Here is a 21964-nt window from a genome sequence, read left to right as displayed (position 1 = left end):
ATCCATAATGGCCACAAGACAGGAATTAACAGACTTTGAATGAGGAATGGTACTTGGAGGTACACGCCTGGGACATTCAATTTCGAAAATCATCTGGGAATTCAATATTTAGAGAGTGCCGACAAAACCAAATTTCAGACATTGCCTCTCATCACTGACGACGCAGTTTCTGACGGCCTTCACCTAACGACCGAGAGCAGCGGCGTTTACTTAGAGTCGTCAGTGCTAACAGACAAGCAACACTGCGTGAGATAAACACAGAAATCAATGTGGGACGAGCGATGAACGTATCCATTAGGGCAGTGCGGCGAAATCTGGCATTAATGGGCTACGGTAGCAGACGACCGATGCGAGTACCTTTGCTAACAGCACGACATCGCCTGCAGCTCCTCTTATGGACTCGTGAGCACTTCGGTTGGACCCTAGACGACTGGAAAAACGTGGCCTGGTAAGATGAGTCCCGATTTCAGCTGGTAAGAGCTGATGGTAGGGTTCGAGTGTGGCATAGACTCCACGAAGTCGTGGACCCAGGTTGTCCACAAGGCACTGTGCACGGTGGTGGTGGCTCGCTCCACAGTCGTGTAGGCTGTGTTTATATGGAATGGACTTAGTTCGCTGGTCCAAGTGAACCGATCATTGACCGGAAATGGTTATGTTCGGCTACTTGGAGAGCATTTTAAGCCATTCATCGACTTCATGGTCCCAAACGACGATGGAATTTTTATGGATGACAATGCGCCATTCTACCAGGCCACAACTGATCGCAATTGGTTTGAAGAACATTCTGGACAATTCTAGCGAATGATTTGTGGCCACCCAGATCGCCCGACGTGAATCCCATGGAATATTTATGAAATATAATCGAGATGTGAGTTCGTGCACAATATCCTGTACTGGCAACGCCTTCATTGTCATGGACGGGTATAGAGGGACCATCGTTCATCGTTTCTGCTGGGGGCTTCCAACGACTTGTTGACTCGGTGCCACGTTGAGATGCTGCACTACACCGGGCAAAAAGAGGTCGGACATGATATTAGCAGGTATTCCATGATTTTTGTCACTTCAGTGTAAACGTTCCTATCCCATCCGTGGATCCTATGGCAACACTAGTTTCATTACACCTTTTCCTGGGAAAGCATCCCAGCCTTTCTGGATGATGTGAAGAAGCAGCTCCGTTAGGGAATTGGTCCAATGCGACCTGTCCCTCTACAGTTAAGTCACAGTTAACGGATGACGCTTAGACGTATGTCGTATGGTGTGAAATCCTAAGGAAAAGACGAACCTGCTGGCCGTAGGGCTTACCCAACGCTATCACAAGCAAAATATTTCCAGATTTTTCAGGAAAAAGCTCGTGGGGTTAACACGAAACAAAATGAGTCAGTAGAGTCATCCTCTGACAGAATTCGTAACTTAAGCAAACTTACGAACTGACGCACAATGCAGAGGTGGATAGAGGAAGTAGGGCCGATGATTAAATATCGATGTAGCGATACATTTTCCAAAAATATCGATATATTTCATCGATATTTTCATCTGTATATAGACATACAGATATCAGAATGGCAGAATCGAGTGTCGATATATTTATTTTATATTATATATTTTTTCAAAATCTTTGGTAAATACACTCCTGGAAATGGAAAAAAGAACACATTGACACCGGTGTGTCAGACCCACCATACTTGCTCCGGACACTGCGAGAGGGCTGTACAAGCAATGATCACACGCACGGCACAGCGGACACACCAGGAACCGCGGTGTTGGCCGTCGAATGGCGCTAGCTGCGCAGCATTTGTGCACCGCCGCCGTCAGTGTCAGCCAGTTTGCCGTGGCATACGGAGCTCCATCGCAGTCTTTAACACTGGTAGCATGCCGCGACAGCGTGGACGTGAACCGTATGTGCAGTTGACGGACTTTGAGCGAGGGCGTATAGTGGGCATGTGGGAGGCCGGGTGGACGTACCGCCGAATTGCTCAACACGTGGGGCGTGAGGTCTCCACAGTACATCGATGTTGTCGCCAGTGGTCGGCGGAAGGTGCACGTGCCCGTCGTCCTGGGACCGGACCGCAGCGACGCACGGATGCACGCCAAGACCGTAGGATCCTACGCAGTGCCGTAGGGGACCGCACCGCCACTTCCCAGCAAATTAGGGACACTGTTGCTCCTGGGGTATCGGCGAGGACCATTCGCAACCGTCTCCATGAAGCTGGGCCACGGTCCCGCACACCGTTAGGCCGTCTTCCGCTCACGCCCCAACATCGTGCAGCCCGCCTCCAGTGGTGTCGCGACAGGCGTGAATGGAGGGACGAATGGAGACGTGTCGTCTTCAGCGATGAGAGTCGCTTCTGCCTTGGTGCCAATGATGGTCGTATGCGTGTTTGGCGCCGTGCAGGTGAGCGCCACAATCAGGACTGCATACGACCGAGGCACACAGGGCCAACACCCGGCATCATGGTGTGGGGAGCGATCTCCTACACTGGCCGTACACCACTGGTGATCGTCGAGGGGACACTGAATAGTGCACGGTACATCCAAACCGTCATCGAACCCATCGTTCTACCATTCCTAGACCGGCAAGGGAACTTGCTGTTCCAACAGGACAATGCACGTCCGCATGTATCTCGTGTCACCCAACGTGCTCTAGAAGGTGTAAGTCAACTACCCTGGCCAGCAAGATCTCCGGATCTGTCCCCCATTGAGCATGTTTGGGACTGGATGAAGCGTCGTCTCACGCGGTCTGCACGTCCAGCACGAACGCTGGTCCAACTGAGGCGCGAGGTGGAAATGGCATGGCAAGCCGTTCCACAGGACTACATCCAGCATCTCTACGATCGTCTCCATGGGAGAATAGCAGCCTGCATTGCTGCGAAAGGTGGATATACACTGTAATAGTGCCGACATTGTGCATGCTCTGTTGCCTGTGTCTATGTGCCTGTGGTTCTGTCAGTGTGATCATGTGATGTATCTGACCCCAGGAATGTGTCAATAAAGTTTCCCCTTCCTGGGACAATGAATTCACGGTGTTCTTATTTCAATTTCCAGGAGTGTATTTTAATTTCACTTTGTGAATGAGTCTTAGTACTTTTGGAGCTTTCATCACGTCCAATGTTTCTGTTTGGCTGTGTGAAGGAAGTATATGTGGCACAAAAGAAGAAGTCCGATTATTACACCGTGTGTGTGAGAGTGGGGGAGGGGGGGGGGACGGTGAATGGAGTAGTTCCGATGTGAAAGAATAGCGCTGTTATATTTTTTCACATGGGCATTCTTCGAAAACAGTTACTCAAAATGATGAACAAAAATCTGAATGAAAGGTTCGTCTTTGCGGTAGGCGGAGCCGTGTGAGGGAAATGCTGACGTAATCGGCGCTCGGTGCCACCAACAGAAACTGCAACGTTTAGCTTCACCACGCAGTTCTGACGCTGCAATCATTTATTTGTCACAGGGAATAATCCTAAAGATGTAAAAGACGTCCAGATCTTGCACTCAGAGAGAAAAGACTTTAAGTTTAACATCTTAGAAGAGCTAGAAATTTTTAAACATCTATCTCTAAAGGACGGTCTCATTCTTAAAGAACAGCTGCAATTACGCAACAAAAACTTTTTTCAAGGTATAGAGCCGCTCATTAAAACTGTCTGAATGACGAAACTTTTCTCTATGTAGTCTCCTAAACATCGTTTTTCCTTCCAATCTTATGTTTTATCCGTATATGTTACCTGAACTGTGTTTTGTGTAAAAAAATATTGTTACGTTATGTTGCAACTTTCATACACCGGTTCCTGTTTGTTACCAGTAGTGTTTCAAATTGTCCTTGCAATGCCTTATTTGCTTGTAAGTTGTCTATATGTCGATTACTTCCTGCTAGATGGCGCGAAACTGTTTTCGTGTCCACCTCGTGGCTGCCTCGGCGTGTTAGCCGTTTAGTCTGACCCTAGCGGTCGTATTATGCCGCTCTTGGTCCTAAGTGACCTTGCGGTTGTCATATTCCACGGAGTATTTTATATGGTTGACAGTTTGGTTATACCTTTACAGCTTAGTTTTTATTCTTATGACATTTCCGTCTGACGAGAGCACTTTTGCTCGCCGGCCGTTGTGGCCGAGCGGTTGTAGGCGCTTTAGTCGGGAACCGCGCTGCTGCAACGGTTGCAGCTTCGAATCCTGCCTCGGGCATGGTTGTATATGATGTCCTTAGGTTAGTTAGGTTTAATTAGTTCTAAGTCTAGGGGACTGATGACCTCAGATGTTAAGCCCCATAGTGCTTAGAGCCATTTGAACCATTTTTTTAAGCACTTTTGCTCCGGCGTTTTAAACCATGGTGTAACTATATGTAAGTACATTCTGTTTGTACGTAATTTATGGAGGTAATAATATTAAGTGTATATCATTTCAGTCCATGTCATATTTTTAGATATTCCATGTAATTTTTTATTCTGATCTAGATTTCCCTAGTGAAATCGAAACCGTGCTCAATTGACAAAATTTTGTGCAACCGAAGTGGCTGTACATACGTCCGTTAATAAAACAGCGTACGGTTGCTGGATCACAGCCAATCAAATGTTTAATACTTTAAATAATATAAAATGATGTTTAGTTCTTCTTGCAGAACGTTTTCCCTCGACTTTCATCGTCATGTGTAAATTACAAAGCAGTACTGTAACAGTTTCCACAGAACAAACGTTATCCTAAAACAGAAAATTAGGTGTACTACAACAAGGTGCAGATGTGATATTTATGCTGATGGTATGAATTGCTTATTAAAAATTTTTGTGCATGATATTTACAATTTTCTAGCATTTGTAGACTTAGAGAAAGCTTTTGACAACGTTAACTGGAATACTCTCTTTCAAATTCTAAAGGTGGCAGGGGTAAAATACAGGGAGCGAAAGGCTATTTACAATTTGTACAGAAACCAGATGGCAGTTATAAGAATCGAGGGGCATGAAAGGGAAGCAGTGGTTGAGAAGGGAGTGAGACAGGGTTGTAGCCTCTCCCCGATGTTATTCAATCTGTATATTGAGCAAGCAGTAAAGGAAACAAAAGAAAAATTCGGAGTAGGTATTAAAATCCATGGAGAAGAAGTAAAAACTTTGAGGTTCGCCGATGACATTGAAATTCTGTCAGAGACAGCAAAGGACTTGGAAGAGCAGTTGAACGGAATGGACAGTGTCTTGAAAGGAGGATATAAGATGAACATCAACAAAAGCAAAACAAGGATAATGGAATGTAGTCAAATTAAATCGGGTGATGCTGAGGGGATTAGATTAGGAAATGAGACACTTAAAGTAGTAAAAGAGTTTTGCTATTTAGGGAGTAAAATAACTGATGATGGTCGATGTAGAGAGGATATAAAATGTAGACTGGCAATGGCAAGGAAATCGTTTCTGAAGAAGAGAAATTTGTTAACATCGAGTATAGATTTAAGTGTCAGGAAGTCGTTTCTGAAAGTATTTGTATGGAGTGTAGCCATGTGTGGAAGTGAAACATGGACGATAACCAGTTTGGACAAGAAGAGAATAGAAGCTTTCGAAATGTGGTGCTACAGAAGAATGCTGAAGATAAGGTGGGTAGATCACGTAACTAATGAGGAGGTATTGAATAGGATTGGGGAGAAGAGAAGTTTGTGGCACAACTTGACTAGAAGAAGGGATCGGTTGGTAGGACACGTTTTGAGGCATCAAGGGATCACAAATTTAGCATTGGAGGGCAGCGTGGAGGGTAAAAATCGTTGAGGGAGACCAAGAGATGATTACACTAAGCAGATTCAGAAGGATGTAGGTTGCAGTAGGTACTGGGAGATGAAGAAGCTTGCACAGGATAGAGTAGCATGGAGAGCTGCATCAAACCAGTCTCAGGACTGAAGACCACAACAACAACAACAACAACTAATATGTTCAAGGTTTTGTTCACTAAATTCTGTTTAGAGTAAAATTAAGACTTTGGAAGTGCAACTGCAATTATTTTCTTCGCCTTCATCAAAAAGAAAAATACTCCAGTATTACACAAAACAGTTTGTCTGCAATCATGAATCACAACTCTCGCCCCGTCCTCACTGGCCTACTTCTGGCAGTACCTCTTCTGCTACATCTGGGGCCTCGCCGAAGTTCTCCTGCTCACTCCGCTAAAAATGGGTTGCCGCTGCAAAAAAGTATACAGGAGAAGTTCTGTGAAGTTTGGAAGACAGGAGATAAGGTACTGGCAGAAGTTGGGCTGTGCTTGGGTAACTCAACCGGTAGCGCATTTTCCTCTGGAGGCAAAGGTGCCAGGTTCGAGTCTCGGACTACCATGCATTTTTGATTTGCAAAGTGTGATTCATTCTGAAAATGGATGTAATGTGTTTCTGAACCATAGAGATAATACATTATCTTGTTTTATGAATCAGGAACGTGTACTGAACGTTTACCTGTTCGTTTTTATTCCACGTGGAATTTATGGCACAGGACTGTTGCGTGCTTTTTAACTGAAAAAACTCGCATAACAAAGCACAGTAGATACGCGGTGACAACTACATGAAGAAAAACTACGGCGTGCACATGGCGTGCACGCACTTTATTGAACATGTAAACGTCACTGCAGATATTCGGATTTATGTTATGACATGTTAGATATGCCTGCCATCATTGTCGACGACATGGCGCAGACGAAAAGCGAGCAGCTCAGCAGTGGTTTTGTGGTTATTGCTGTACACCTTGTCTTTAATATTGCCCTACAAAAAGGAGTCTCATGTGTCCAGATCCGGAGAATACGGTAGCCAATCGAAGCCCATGCCAGTGGCCTCTGGGTACACCAGAGCCAGAATGCGGACTCCAAAGTGCTCCTCCAGGACATCATACACTCTCCTGCTTCGATGGGGTCGAGCTCCGTCTTGCATGAACCACATCTTGTCGTGGTCAAGGTATCTTCGGATAATGGGAATGAAATCATCTTCCAAAAACCTTCACGTACTGTTCGGTAGTCACCGTGCCATCGAGGGATATCTCGTGAATGGTCGTAGCACATCACAAAGTCACCCGTTGAGAGTGAAGAGACTTCTCGATTGCGAAGGGCCGATTCTCAGTCCCTCAAATGCGCCAATTTTGCTTATTGAAGAACCCCTACAAATGAAAGTGGGCTTCGTCGCTATACCAAACCATGCATGCGCATACTAACTCCCATCATGCTCCGCGGCCAACCGTGCAGTTTGAGTGTCCTAACCCTAACCGTTCAGAAGTTATGGCGATTTTATTTGGTATAGTTCAATCACTGTAAATCATCCAGAGTTTTTGTCTTCCGAACTCTGGCCGCTTTGCGTTTACAGAAGTACAAATGCATAGAAAGAAAATCTCGCAAACAAGGAAATTCATCACATAAGAATGCTTAGAAGTAGACATGATAGCTAGACGCATTATTCCAATAATGAAAACTTCATACTCACCGGGAAATGTTTGCAAAGTTCGCCCCAGAAGTCGTTTATTGCAGCTAACTGATCACCCAGTTTCTGAAAATAGACCGAAGGTCAAACCACTCTTATAGAATGATAAGCAAAAGTTGTACATGGTTTCAAAACAACTTGCTCTAGAGAACGATAATTTTGTAGCACATGCCAAAGACGTTTGCTGGTAACTTTCATGTAATTACTCAATTATGCGACCATGGTAATCAGCATATAATTGTATAGTCACACGAACGTAATCAGCGCATGTCGCTAGCTTATGCAAAAAAAGACATAGAAAACCCATTGGAATGGAAATGGTAAGGATAAAGAACTACCATACATATTTATAATAGTAAGTGTATATCAAGAAATGTTTAAGTAAGGTATTACAACATGCAAGTAATCCTACTAGCTCTTAATTATGAATTAGAAAAGCTACAAATATTAGCTAGAAGAATGGCGAGGAAAATTTTAGCCTAAAAAGAAGCACAGAAGCATGGAAATTATAAGAAGCAATAACGTAATTCATCAGGATAGAGCAGAAGTTACAAAAACAATAAGGGAAAGAACACTGGTATTTTTTGGAGTTTGTACGGGATGAATCACAATAGGCTGACAAGACAAATCTTCAAGTATCTCTTGGAAACGGACCGAGCGAGGTGGCGCAGTTTCAGCACGCTGAACCCGCAACCAGGAGAACGACGGTTCGAATACCGCTCCGGCCAAGCAGATTTACTTTTTCCGTGACTCCCTTAAATCATTTCAGGCAAACGCCGTGATGTTTCCTTTCAAAGGACAGGATCGATATTCTTCCCCGTCCTTGGAACATTCCGAGCATGAACTTCGTCTCTAATGACCTCGATGTCGACGGGATATTAAACCTTAATCTTCCTTCTTTTTTCTGGGAAAAGGAAGTAACATCAAATAATTACAAATACACACCACCAAAGCATAAGAAGCAGCAGAAAAATGTTTTCAGATGGAAAATCTTAAATTTTGAAGGATTGCCAGTCAGGATACGTATAGGAAGACGTAAGAAATGGTTCGAAGGAAGAAAAAAAGGAAATGGTGAAAAGATTAATGAGTTCTGGAGGAAAAGAAAGAATAGCAGATGACAGGAAATTACTACTGTCGCGTGACGTCTAATTAGCGAAATCGGGGAAAAGCAAATTGTGCAACATAAAAGATTGTATGCTGACTACAATGTGGAAGGACATCAGTACGAGTCAGGCACGAAGGAACTCCATGGTGTAGTGAGACAGCTTCAGAAGCTGTCAAGAAGAAGAATAACGCATGGAGCGAATGGTTCAAAATCGGAACGGGACATAACAGAGGCAATTGGAAACGACTGAGCAGGGCAGCAAGGGAAAACGATAGAACTGGGTAAGATGTCTTGGGAGAAATTCACAAAAGAAATAGAAGAAAATAGGAAGAGAAAGGATGACAAGAAGATATTATGCTGCAAATTAGGTAACACAACGAATCAAAACAGAAAATACTTCAGAAGTCATCAACAAAGAAGGAAAACCCATATGGGGGGGGGGGGGGGGGGGAAGAGAAAGCTTTGAAAGTGTGGACTGAATATTTCCAAAAATTATATGAAGGACAGGATGAAACAAATACACTTCATAACACAGAGGGAGACGAAAGAAATGTAACCATCGTAGAGGAAAAAGAAAGATAAGATCTGCAGAAGTTGAACTGCAAAGCTCCAGGAGTAGATGATATTATAGTGGAAATGAACAAAGCCGCACGACCTGTCGGAATTCAGTGGCTATATAGAATGAGGAGGATAGTATGGACATATGGAAGGATTCCTGATGGCTGGAGAATGGCAATTACTGTACCTACTTCTAAGATGGGTAACAAGGCGCTCCGTGAGAATTACAGAGGGTTGCACTACTGTGCTCCTGCATGAAGATTTATGATAATTTTACAGAAAATGAAGAATAAGATAGAACCACAATTAAGACAAGAATAACAACAAGGATTTCGACCTAGAAGATCAACTGTAGATGCCATATACGCAGCCAGACAGGTTGCAGAAAAGAAATGGGAATGTGGGACATAGTAGTTTCATTCACAGATATAAAGAAGTTTTATGACACTCTTAGAGTAGAAGCACTGAGTAGACTGGAACTGTCAAATGGAATGCAACTGAGAATCACAAAGATGCACAAGAAATGCCTTAGTTATGTTATAACAGAAGGTAGTAAAGAAATGGTTTATATCGAACAGGGAGGTTCGGCAAAGAAGTATGCTCTCACCCGTGTAGTTATGGGCAACATCATAGGGAAAGTTCGCCAAGGGCCAACAGCAGATGGTATGAAAATCATAACATATGCATATGATGCGGTGATGTGGGAAGACAATGAGCAGAAATTGGAAGAACAACTAAACGCATGACAGAGAGTAATTGAAGAGGCAGGCTTGCAAATAAGCTTAACAATACGTGAAGTAATAAAAATCGACATGAAAAATGAAAAAAGGAAGGATGTAACTTGCAACGGAAAATTATTAAGAAAATATATGCTTTCGAGTATCTAGGAAATAAATTAAATAAGAGAGGAAACATCGAGGCTGAAATTTCGGAGAGAACAGAAAATTATTCGAAATTTTACTATTGTGTATTGGACATAATCATAAATGGAAAAGCACCTGCCAAAGCAAAGATCATGATGTACAAGTCAAATTATTTGCCAATTTTGAGCTGTGGATCAGAATGCTGGACTTGGACAAAGAAAGATTTGAGGTGAATGCAAGCGACAGAGATGTACTTGCCATGAGAGATCCTGGCTAAGACGACAAGGGACAGGATAAGGAATGAAATAATACGAAACACCCTGCAGATGAAGTCCCTAAGAGGAACCATGAGGAGTAGTAGGGTTAAATGGTTTGGCCACATAAAAAGAATGGGACCAGAAAGACTTCGGAGAAGAGTCCTAGAATGGACAGAATCTGGATGAAGACCAAATGGAAGACCACGAAAAAGATGAAGAGACCAGGTGAAGGATGATGTGAACCGTAGAGGACTGCCTTGGAAGGAGATGCCGAACTCTGGGAGCATGGAAACATGGAAGCATAGAAGAGAAGAAGTAGAAGAAGAATATAAATTGGGTAATTAATATGACCTTATCAGAAAGTGCCTTTGCATTGTGCTAAGTAGACAATATATACAATAAGAATCCGCTGTAGATGGTCATGTGCCCGCTACTAGCCCAGCAATAAAACAAAACGTACACCTCATCTATGCATCGTCTGCCCAAAAAGTCCCGATACCGATTTTTTTACTGGTGAAGAGGAGACGTCAGCGCAGTGACTATGGTGGCAGCTTGAACTAACAACTGCAAACAACAGACATGTGTATTCGACCATTCAGTTGGGAGAAGGCAGTGTTAAGTTGTGGACGTGCGGCCGTAGTGTACCAGTGATGTTGTGTTATAAATCGCCGTGGAACAAGGAACAGAACATCCCTAAGTACAGAATAAAAGACATTCTTCATAACGTTTTGAAGAAGAGAAAAGTGAAAAGCTAACCCCGCACACCTTGACTTCCATTCAAAAATAACGACGCATGGACGCCAACCACGACTTGACTGAATTGCAAAACACGAACATTTTATTTTTGGAAAAAGTCATCACTGGTGAAGAGACTTGTTGTTGTAATGTTACCAATATGGACCCACCACATAACGACATAGTGTGGAAATTCATATGAAGGCTCAATGCTTTGACGACAAAACTGACATTCAAGTCAATGTGGCGTGCGAGTCAGACGACTTCTGACGTTTCACATGGGTGTGTCAACGTTCTTTGTGTTCCACTTAAGTGTGAGGGAATTAATTACAACACGTGAAGCATTAAAACCGCCGTCTTAGCTTTTCTCTATTTTTCACTGAACCTGTCTCACAACTTTTTTCCCCTTTATTGAGTTTCGATTCCCTCCGAAGGGGGCGGGCTGGCAGCAGCTTAGTACGCTGCTCTTCAGCCTACAGAATTTTTAAAACATAAGAAGAAGATAATAAACAATAAAAGCAAGCGATAAAAACGGTGACTTAAATTGTAAAATGGCGGAAAATTGTGGAAGTTAAAACATAAAACAAAGGGTTGGCGATGCTAATAAAATACCCAGGAAGTAGACAGGTAGAATAGTGGACAGACAATTAAAAAAACACGTCGACAGTCTGGTTCTGTTCGCAATCACACCCAGCGACAGTATGATTTCCCTTCGCAACACTTTGGAAAAGACGCACAACGCTTGACACTCACTTGAAACACTGCACTTAAAAAAAATCTTCAAATGTGTGTGAAATCCTATGGGACTTAACTGCTAAGGTCATCAGTCCCTAAGCTTACACAATACTTAACCTAAATTATCCTAAGGACAAACACACACAGCCATGCCCGAGGGAGGACTCGAACCTCCGCAGGGACCAGCCGCACAGTCCACGACTGCAGCGCCTAAGACCGCTTGGCTAATCCCGCGCGGCTGCACTTAAACTTGGCACGAAGATGACAGGGAAGATGGGGGGGACCTGGACAAGATGAGGGGAAAAGAAGGGAGATGAGAGGAAAAACCAAATAGGGGGGGGGGGGGGAACCGACGGAGGGAGAGGACTCATAAGGAGACAGGGCAGATGGAGTGGGGAAAGGCAGAGGAGGGGAATGCAAAAGGACTCGGGGGAGAGAAGGGAGGCAGAGTGGGCAGGCGGGGAAAAAACAGGACGGAAGGGGGGGGGGAGGAAGCCTGGGAAAAGGACAGAGGAAGGGAGGGGGATCTCATAACTTTTTGGACTGACGGATTATGTTCAGTAACATGATATATTTCAACTAGAGAGTGTTTTATTAAAAAGACACAGTAGTAGGCAGTTATTAGCTGAATACGCTCTGCTTTGTATCCAAGTAGTCCCACATGATAAACCTGGCAAAAGAAACTCATGTGGTGCACTGTAGCGCTTTAATGTGTTGAGTCTCGCGACGCGACAGCTGTCCGACTTACCCCGTTGAATGTGATGGCTGGTACGCCTTCCATCTCAGGGCCTAGGGCCTCTGTCAAATCGCCATTGGCCTTCAGCAATTCAGTCCCCTCTCTTCCCCTCGAACACTTCAGTATCGGCTTCCACGGAATACCCGTCAATTGGGCGCACTGGAACCAGAGAAAAACGAAGAGTTTGTACAGTTTGTACAGCTTGGATATTTAATAATGGCAGAACAAGAACTCTGTGCTGAAATAAACATAAAGGACAAAAGAAAAAAAAGTGACCAGTGAAAGCCTGAATTTGACACCGCATCGACAGAAAGGATTCAAAATGTTCATCTAAATATTTACTCCACAAGACACAACGAGGCATGATTTAATTCCTTTCGCGGATAGTGCGCGCCAGCAACGACGATCGGCAGATACGCAGGATGGTTATGAAAAATGCAATGAGCGTACGGCATTGTGGGCCGGCAGTCCCCCATTTAGGGAAGTTCGGCCGCCAAGGGCAAGTACTTATTACATTCGACCCCACACTGGGCGACTTGAGCTTCAGAGATGGGGATGAAATGATGATGACGACAACACAACACCCAGTGCCTGAGCGGAGAAAATCTCCTGCCCCAGCCGGGAATCGAACTCGGGCCCTTGGCGTAGCATTCCGCCTCGCTGACCACTCAGCTAATGTGGGCAGACAGAAAGGTTATAATTAACCCTTACAGACCCCCTGACTACAATTGTGAACGTTAAATTTTACTGTGTCCTGGCTGCAATAGAAGTATTTTTTACCAATGGTAACCTGAAGCATACATTTGTCAGTTCGATCTTTCCTTCATGTGCAAGTGCTGCCAACTGTTGGGCTTCACTGAGAAAATATCAGCAAGACGGTGTAGCAATTGATGAAAAACATTATACAGGGTTGTGATTTAAATGGCTCTGAGCACTATGGGACTTAACATCTGAGGTCATCAGTCCCCTAGACTTTAGAACTACTTAAACCTGACTAACCTAAGGACATCACACACATCCATGCTCGAAGCAGGATTCGAACCTGCGACAGTAGCGGTCGCGCGGTTCCAGACTGCGGCGCCTAGAACCGCTCGGCCACTCCGGCCAGCATACAGGGTTGTGTTTGGTTCGATATATTGCACCGTATGTTCGAATATTGTTATTGTTATTTTGTATGATAATCACTGAATGAACATTTTACCATTTATTACAATAGAGAAAATTTCGTAATTAGTTATTTTGGTCAATATAATGAAGTCAAATATGCGAAATATGTTTCGAAAACGGGTATAGAGCTTTGTATAAAACTTGCATATAACATCTTTAAAAAATCATCTAAGAGCATTCATTACTACATAAATAAAAATTTTCCTTCCTCCAGAAAAAAGTCAGGTTTGAAAGGGTTAAAGTTTCGTTACTTCAGCCAGTGTAGACGGAAAACTACACTCATGTTCAGAAAAAACAGAACACTTTGAACGACTGTAGACAGAACACTCATATTCACAGGACATGTACATCAGTATGTTCTATAGAAATGATTAGCATTTCACTCATCTCGGTTAAGCATGTGTCCTGCTGCCTAACAGGCACAGGGTCCACCATGGACCCTGATAACTTGTTCCATGCATTATGGCATCAACTGACCCATATAAGGCTCGAACGGCGCCCTGTTGTATACCCACCCATGCTGAATTATCACCTGGTTCGAAAGTTCATCTGTGGTGGTTGGCTTGGGTCACAATGCTGCATCTGTCGTTTCATCATATCCCACACGTTTGCGATTGGCGACAAGTCTGGTGATCTGGCGGGCCAGAGATAAAGGCTGGCGTCCTGTGACCCCAAGATGGCACAAGTTCGTGCAGCAACATGTGATCGTGCATTGTCTTGCTGATAAATAGTGACTGGGGTGTCGTGCGGAAACGAAATGGCTACGGGTCGCAGAATGTCATTCACGTAAGTTACTCTGGTCACAGTGCCCTGAACACTCACCAACTGTGATTTTATGGTTGTGTACAGTAGCAGCCCACACCACAAGGCCTCGACTTTCCGGTATATGTCTTGTGCAAATGCAGTAACTGTGATGCCGCTCCACCTCCGTGGGGCGAACCGAAATGCGGCCATTATTTTCAATCAAACAGAACCTGGATTCGTCCGAAAAGACTATCTGATGCCATTTCTGTCCCCAGTGACGTCGTTCCATTCACCATTGCCATCTAGCGTGTTTCTGCTCATTTGTTAATGGTAGTCGGAGAAATTGATGATGTGCACGTAACCCACGCCATAATAAACGACGAAGGACTCTCACCGCTGACAGTGTACGATGTGTTACACTGTAGTGCAGATCTGTCCTGCAGTGCCATTCTGATGAGGTGTCCATCTTCTCGGGAGTGGTCTGGGTGGCGCGACCTGACCCATCTCGTCGTGTTCAACGGCCTTCCGCGAATCATTCTGCGCTCACCCGTTGCACTCCCAAAAGACTTCGTCCCACACGAGCACCAGTTTCCCGGATGGATGCATCACAGTTTCTCATTCCAACAAACTCTCTTTCAATCTTATTGATTTGACAGTACTGTTCGCGCAAACGTCTGCAAGGCATCCTGCACGTCTGTTCAAGTAACACTGATACATCACCTTCGGTTTATAGCGACAAGGAGAGCCGCACGCACATTTTACCTGTACGTGGTGTTACGCCGTGATATCGATGTTGACCTTGAAACATGGGGCCGGCATGCTTCACATGCTAATCCTTTCTGCAGAGCATACTATTGTACAAGTATTGTGAATATAAACGTCTTATATATAATAGTTCAAGGTTTTCCGTTTTTTTCTGAATATGAGTGTATTTTCCGTTGGGTACTCAACATTATAGGAACGATGTTCAGGTTGTGCACTGCAGGCTTTGCATTGTCATTTAGTGTAATTCTGAGTGCTGGATTTCAGAGTGCACATCTGTTTTCGGCTCATCTAAACGAACTTTCACGTTGTGATTGGTGATTATTTGTCTTCCTACTGGCTTTCAAAAACGTCGCTAAGCAAGGACACAAGTATTTTGTGTGCAATGAAGCTGAGGAGAAGTACTGGACTTATGAGTAAATTGTAAATTTCTTTTATTTGACTGTCGATAAACAGTCTTTGTTAGACGTGTTTCGGACTAACGACAGGCGCCGGCACGAAGATCATGGGCGATACAGCAGAGAGGGCTGTGAGACGACGCCAGCCAATAGCGCGCTGAGTGGGACGTCACCACGACAAGAGCGGCCTCTACACGAAGAGAAGAAAAGCGACGCGCCACCTACCCTCGGCTGCAGTAGAAGATCAGCACTGGAAGACGAGCCGTCACTTGTGAACAGTATCATTCACTATCATGGAAATTGTATACATTGAAGGACACTGATTATTTGCATGTCACCAATTGCTTGCGACCAATCTTTCTACAAACGCCAAGTTAAGTATTTTCAATCTACTTTATTGTAATAAAAACCATTAATGTGATTTGGTTGAATTGTTGTTTAGCTATCCGAGAAAGCAGCAGTCTAGGCACCCTATATTACTCCAGTGGGCAGGATACCACAAGACGAAAAGAAATGGACTATCTGCTCAAAATTATCCGGACATCTATTAGTCGACTTTATGACTGCTTTGGCTCCACTGGGGAGAATTTCAGGAAGGTACTTGAATGTCTGTGGCGAAATGGCGGCCCATTATTCCTTACGGGCTGAAACCACAGCAGTAGAGGTGTTGGTTACTTTGATCTGGACTTTGTAACTCATCCAAAAGATGTTCCATTGGGGTAGGGTGGGGATTCTGGGCAGGAAAATCCATTTCAGGAATGTTATTATTCACAAACCATTGCCCCACCCATACAACTTTATGACAAGGGGCGTTGTCACGCTGGTAGAGACAATCCTCGCCCCTGAACCGTTCCTGTGCACAATTTTGTCAAATGTATTCATAAGCTTCCACATTTAGCATTTCCTTAAGTGCAGTAAGGGGACCACATTCAAGCCACGAAAAATACCCCCATACCATAACACTGCCTTCTCCACACTTCAAAGCTGCCACTACACCTGATGGTACGTGACGCTCTCCAGAAATTCGACAAAACCACATCCTGCTATCGGTTTACCACAGGGTACAGCGTGATTCATCGCTCCAAATCACTCGTTTGCAATCATCCACTGTCTTGTAGCGTCACTCTTTACACCACATCAAGCATCACATAGTGCTGATTGCGGAAATGTGTGGCTTATGAGAAGATGCTCGACCACGAGTCCTTCCCTTTAACTTCCCGTGCACAGTCATTGTGCCATCTGGATTTCAAGTAGCAGTTTGGAACTCACGAGTGATTTCATGCGATTTCTTACGACCACCCTCCGCAGTGCTCGATGGTCCCCATCCACTACTACGCGATATCTGCCTGGGCTTGGTTTACTCGTGGTCCTTCCTTCGTGTGAAGCAATATATTGTCCGAGTCTTCGCGGAAAGTGCTATCTCGAAAGTTCAACAGTAAATCTCCCTGTTGATGCACAACGGCTCTCTTGTAATGTTGCGAAGGGGGTTTATTGAGCATCTCTGTAATGATCCCGTGACGAAACGTGCCGCTCTTTGTTGGATCTTCTCTATGTCTTCTACAGTCCTACCTGGTAAGGATTCCAGACAGGTGAACAATACACAATAATTGGTCAAACAAGCGCCTTATAAGCTACTTCCGTCTTGGATGAGTGACATTTCCTTACCATTCTCCCTATGCACCTCACTCTGGCATCTGCTTTGCCTACTATTTGTTTTATGTGGTCATTCCGCTAATGGTCGCTCTGGATAGTTACCCTAGATATTTTACGGAAGTTATTGTTTCCAGCAATTTCTTGTCAACATTGTAGTTGTGTAGTAGTGGATTTCTTTTCCTATGTATGCGCAATATGTTATATTTTAGGATCAATTCTCTGCCGGTCATTATGCAAATCGGCAGTTCTGTGGCTTTGCTACTTTCTTATGCTCAACCACATCATCTGTGATCCATCTTAGAGAGCTTCCGACGCTTTTTACTAGATCGCTTATTTATGTTTTGAGCAGTAATGGCCCTGTCTCGCTTCATTGGGGTACTTGGGTAATTACATATACATCTGTTGATTTTGTTCCGTTAAGAGCGATGTGTTGAATTCTATCTGCAAGGGACTTTTGAATCCAGTTGCAAATCCGGTCCGATACTTGATGGGCTCGATCTGTTTTGAGTAAACGGCAGTGCGGGATGATGCCAAGAGCCTTCCTGTAGTCAAGGAAGACGGCATCAACCTAAGTGACGTTGCCTACAGCAATATGCATATCATGGAGGTACAGAGCAAGCTGAGTTTCGCGAGTGTTAAGAATTTGTTTTATCTCATTACGAAGTTTTCTAGTCGAAACGTTATGTAATACCTTCTTTCCTTAATTCTAGTCAACGATCACAGACAAATTGTCGTAAGACTTCTATGGATAATAACCATCCGTAAAAAACACAAGAGGGCTTGTATTATCCTGATTAAGCCAAAGTGGTGTCGTAATGAAATGTTAACAAAGTTAGGTGTAATAATACAATGCAGGACAGACCAGAGTTCTGGGAAAATCACGATGTGAACAGCGGCACTGTTACACTGACTGTACTATAATACACAACTCTGTTTACGTCTCACAATGAGCCAACTTTGAAAGGTTGGTTCAAATGGCTCTGAGCACTATGGGACTTAACTGCTGAGGTTATCAGTCATCTAGAACTTAGAACTACTTAAACCTAACTAACAGAAGGACATCACACACATCCACGCCCGAGGCAGGATTCGAACCTGCGACCGTAGCGGTCGCGCGGCTCCAGACTGTAGCGCCTAGAACCGCTCGGCCACTCCGGCCGGCCTTTGAAAGGAAATCAATGTTTGTGATCAGGAATTAAAGAAAGAAATTCCATAATTCCAGGATATGTTCGCGTCTATGTCGCAGCTTGTAAAAGGGGTGTCGCAATGTTAGAAGAGTTATTGCTTCAGCGGTTTTTCACAATCCTGGTAATCTAGGTGGGTGTATATCAACAGTTTCGCAAGTGTTAGCGAGCAGGTTTCTTGAGCTGTCCCCTTCCTCCTCCTTATGAGATCTGTGACATCCAAAAGGTAATAGAGCTCTCTTTTTCAATAAAAACGTATTATTAATGTACTTATAGCTTGACTTCATCGTCCTGACGAAATCATTACATATAATTTTAAAATTAGGCCAGGCAGAGTTAAAATAGTTACACTTGATTGAATGACCAATTCCTACGGCACAAAAGACGTTTAAATACAAGTGTTAAAACTTAAAATATAGAACCCAATGAAAAGTGCAGTGGTCCTCTGTAGCTGTAGTAATTTATGTCGATTAGAGTTTCACAGAACCGGTTTGGCAGCTTTCAAGTCGCATCTTTTGGTGTATTGAAATGCCATGTCATATTATATAGAGAACTGTTACAGAATGCCGCAGAGTAAGAGTTGCTGTGACTAGATAAAGTTCTCGGCCTTCCTCAATCGATAAAAACCATCATAAATGATGAATGTCCAGTCTGTGATAAAATCACAAACTGTCATCACTTTAGCAATCCGCGTATTTTCCTGTGGGCCTGCGTCAAGAAACGACGAGCATTGAGTGGGACTCTAATCGACTTAAATAACTACGCCTACAGACGACTACTGCACTTTTCATTCAGTTTTATGTTTGAAGTTTTAACACCTGTATTAAAACATCTGTTGTACTAGACGAATTGGTCAGTCAAGCATTCTGAAGAAATCAGACCGCTGAGCTTCAGACACCATTCTTGTAAAACAACTGATGCTCGGAAATCCGAATGCAGAAATTTGAGTGGCGTAGCTCTGGCCTTATGTAAACACGACACAGAATATCGGTTTCCGCTAGTTGTAGAGCATACGAGGTGCGGCTAGAAAAAAACCGGACTGATGCTGGAAAAAACATTTATTTACAATTATTTACAATTTCATGTTATCTCCTTCAATGTACTCTCCTCCTCGGTCTCTACACCGCTCCATACGAATTTTCCACTGTTCATAGCAATGCTGCAGATCATTTTCGGTAAGTCCATACATTACTTCCGTCGCTTTTTCTTTTACTGCTTCAACAGTCTCAAATCTAGTTCCTTTCAAAGCTGACTTGACTTTAGGGAAAAGAAAAAAGTCACAGGGGGCCAAATCAGGTGAGTAGGGTGGATGATCTAAGATGGGAATGTTGTGTTTTGCCAAAAACGTCTTCACTGACAACGCACTGTGAGCTGGGGCATTGTCTTGGTGAAGGATCCATGACTTTTTTCTCCACAAATCGTTCCGTTTTCTCCGTACTCGCTCACGTAGGGTAGCCAGGACGCTATTGTAGTAATGCTGATTCACTGTTTGTCCCTCTGGTACCCAATCAATGTGCACAATCCCTTTGATGTCAAAAAAAAAAAAAACAATCATCATTGCCTTGAATTTTGATTTTGACATTCGTGCTTTTTTTTGTCGTGGAGAACCAGGAGTTTTCCAATGCATCGATTGGCGTTTAGTTTCGGGATCGTAAGTAAAAAACCACGATTCATCGCAAGTAATAACATTTTGTAAGAAGGTGGGATCACGTTCAATGTTTTCCAGGATGTCAGAACAAATCATTCTTCGGCGTTCCTTCTGTTCAATTGTGAGACACTTTGGAACCATTTTTGAACACACTTTGTTCATGTTGAAACTTTCATGAAGAATCTGCCTAACACTTTCCGTGTCAACTCCTGTTAACTCAGACACTGCTCTGATTGTTAAACGGCGATCTTGTCGAACAAGTTTACCGATTTTTTCAATGTTTGCATCAGTTTTTGCTGACAACGGTCTGCTAGTGCGAGTGTCATCACTGGTGTCTTCGCGGCCATCTTTAAATCGTTTAAACCACTCAAACACTTGTGTTCGCGATAAACAATCATCGCCGTACACTTGTTGTAACATTACAAACGTTTCACTTGCAGATTTTCCTAGTTTGAAACAAAATTTGATGTTAACGCGCTGTTCTTTCTGTACACTCAACATTTTCCGACGCACAGACAAAACGTCAACTACTTAAAACAGACGCCACGGGCAGACTGAGTGCAGGAGGCAGATGAAAGTCGAGCAGTAGGCGGAGCGAGAGTCACGTGACAGGCCACGCGACTTTCAGCCTTATTGCATTCGTTTTATTGTTTCACCAGTACTAGTCCGGTTTTTTTCTTGCCACACCTCGTATACTCTGATAAGGCAAAACGTTACGGCTACTGCCCACCACCGAGCTAAGTGGCGCAGTGGTTAGCACACTGGACTCGCATTTGGGAGGAGGACGGTTCATACCCACGTCCCGCCATCCTGATTTAAGTTTTCTGTGATTTTCATAAATCGATTCGGGCAAATTCCGGGATGGTTCCTTTGAAAGGGCGCGGCCGACTTCCTTCCCCATACTTCCCTAATCCGATGAGACCCATGACCTCGCTGTTTGTTCCCCTCCCTCAAATCAGCCAACCAACACTGCCCATCGCGACGTTGGATGCCACCTGGGGATATGACGCAGTAACAAAAGCATGTAAGCGGAGCGGACACGGACGGGGGTCACCCTAGCGAAGATATGGGCTAAAAATGGGGAAATCCACTGAGACAAGCGACTCTGACAAAGGGCAGATTATAATTACGCAGAGCCCGTGAACGAGTATCTCGTAAACGGTAAAGCTGGTCGAATGTTCGCGTGCTACTGTCGTGAGCATCTGCAGAAAGTGGTAGAAGGACAGGGAAACTACCACTACGCACTTAATGATTGGACGTCCGTGACCCTTCACAGAACGTGGGGCCCAGAGGCTTGTCTGGTTCGTAAACTAGGGTAGACAGTATCTGTGGCAACTCTGCTGGTGCACGCACAAGTGTTTCGTAGCACACCGTTTATCGTACATTGGTGAACATACAGCTCCGCAGCAGACCACCATTACGTGTTCACATGTGGACTCAATCACATCGTCAATTATGAATGCAGTGGGCACGGGACCATCGGTATTCGATCATAGATCAATGGAAATGTGTCGGATCTTCGGGCGAATCACGTTTTTGTTCCACTATGTCGATAGTGGTCTCCTCAAACGGCGTCATCGAGGTGAACAGGGCCTCGAAACTTGCAGAACGCCACGGACGCAGGCTGCTGGAAACAGTATTACGCTGTGGAAGACATTCACCTGCGCTTGCATGGGACCTGTGGTAGTACTCGAGTACACGCGGACAGCTGCGAACCACCTGCATCCCTCCATGCTTGATGTCTTCCCCGTCAGTGATATCATCATTCAGCAGTATAACAGTCCGTGTGTCGGAGCCAGAACGTTGCTACAATGGTTTGAGGAGCATTATAGTGAACTCACGTTGATGTCTCAGCGACCAAATTCGACTGATGTAAATCCTATGGAACCAATCTGGGTCGCTATCGGGCGCCATAACAGCGTACGCAAATTAGCGGCCGTTATTTAAGCGATTTTTCATGGGCTATGCGCAGATGTCTAATGCCACATACCTTCACAAATCTACGAACAATATG

At 44.2% G+C, this 21964-nt stretch overlaps 1 protein-coding gene across 1 annotated transcript in view; it reads right to left on the bottom strand.

Annotated features, from left to right (window-relative positions):
• LOC126425297 (gamma-interferon-inducible lysosomal thiol reductase-like) overlaps window positions 1–21964 on the bottom strand; it is a 92459-nt gene that overhangs the window by 11142 nt on the left and 59353 nt on the right. Inside the window, exons 4-5 of the mRNA XM_050088275.1 lie at window positions 12407–12553; window positions 7409–7471 (exon numbers count right to left, since the gene is read on the bottom strand). Of these exons, the coding sequence (XP_049944232.1) occupies window positions 7409–7471; window positions 12407–12553 (210 nt within the window). The remainder of the gene's footprint in view (window positions 1–7408; window positions 7472–12406; window positions 12554–21964) is intronic.

The sequence above is a fragment of the Schistocerca serialis genome, chromosome 10 (genome assembly GCF_023864345.2).
Source record: "Schistocerca serialis cubense isolate TAMUIC-IGC-003099 chromosome 10, iqSchSeri2.2, whole genome shotgun sequence".
NCBI classification, from domain to species: domain Eukaryota; kingdom Metazoa; phylum Arthropoda; class Insecta; order Orthoptera; family Acrididae; genus Schistocerca; species Schistocerca serialis.
Note: the sequence above shows the minus strand (reverse complement) of the source record. Positions and strands in the feature narration are given on the sequence as shown.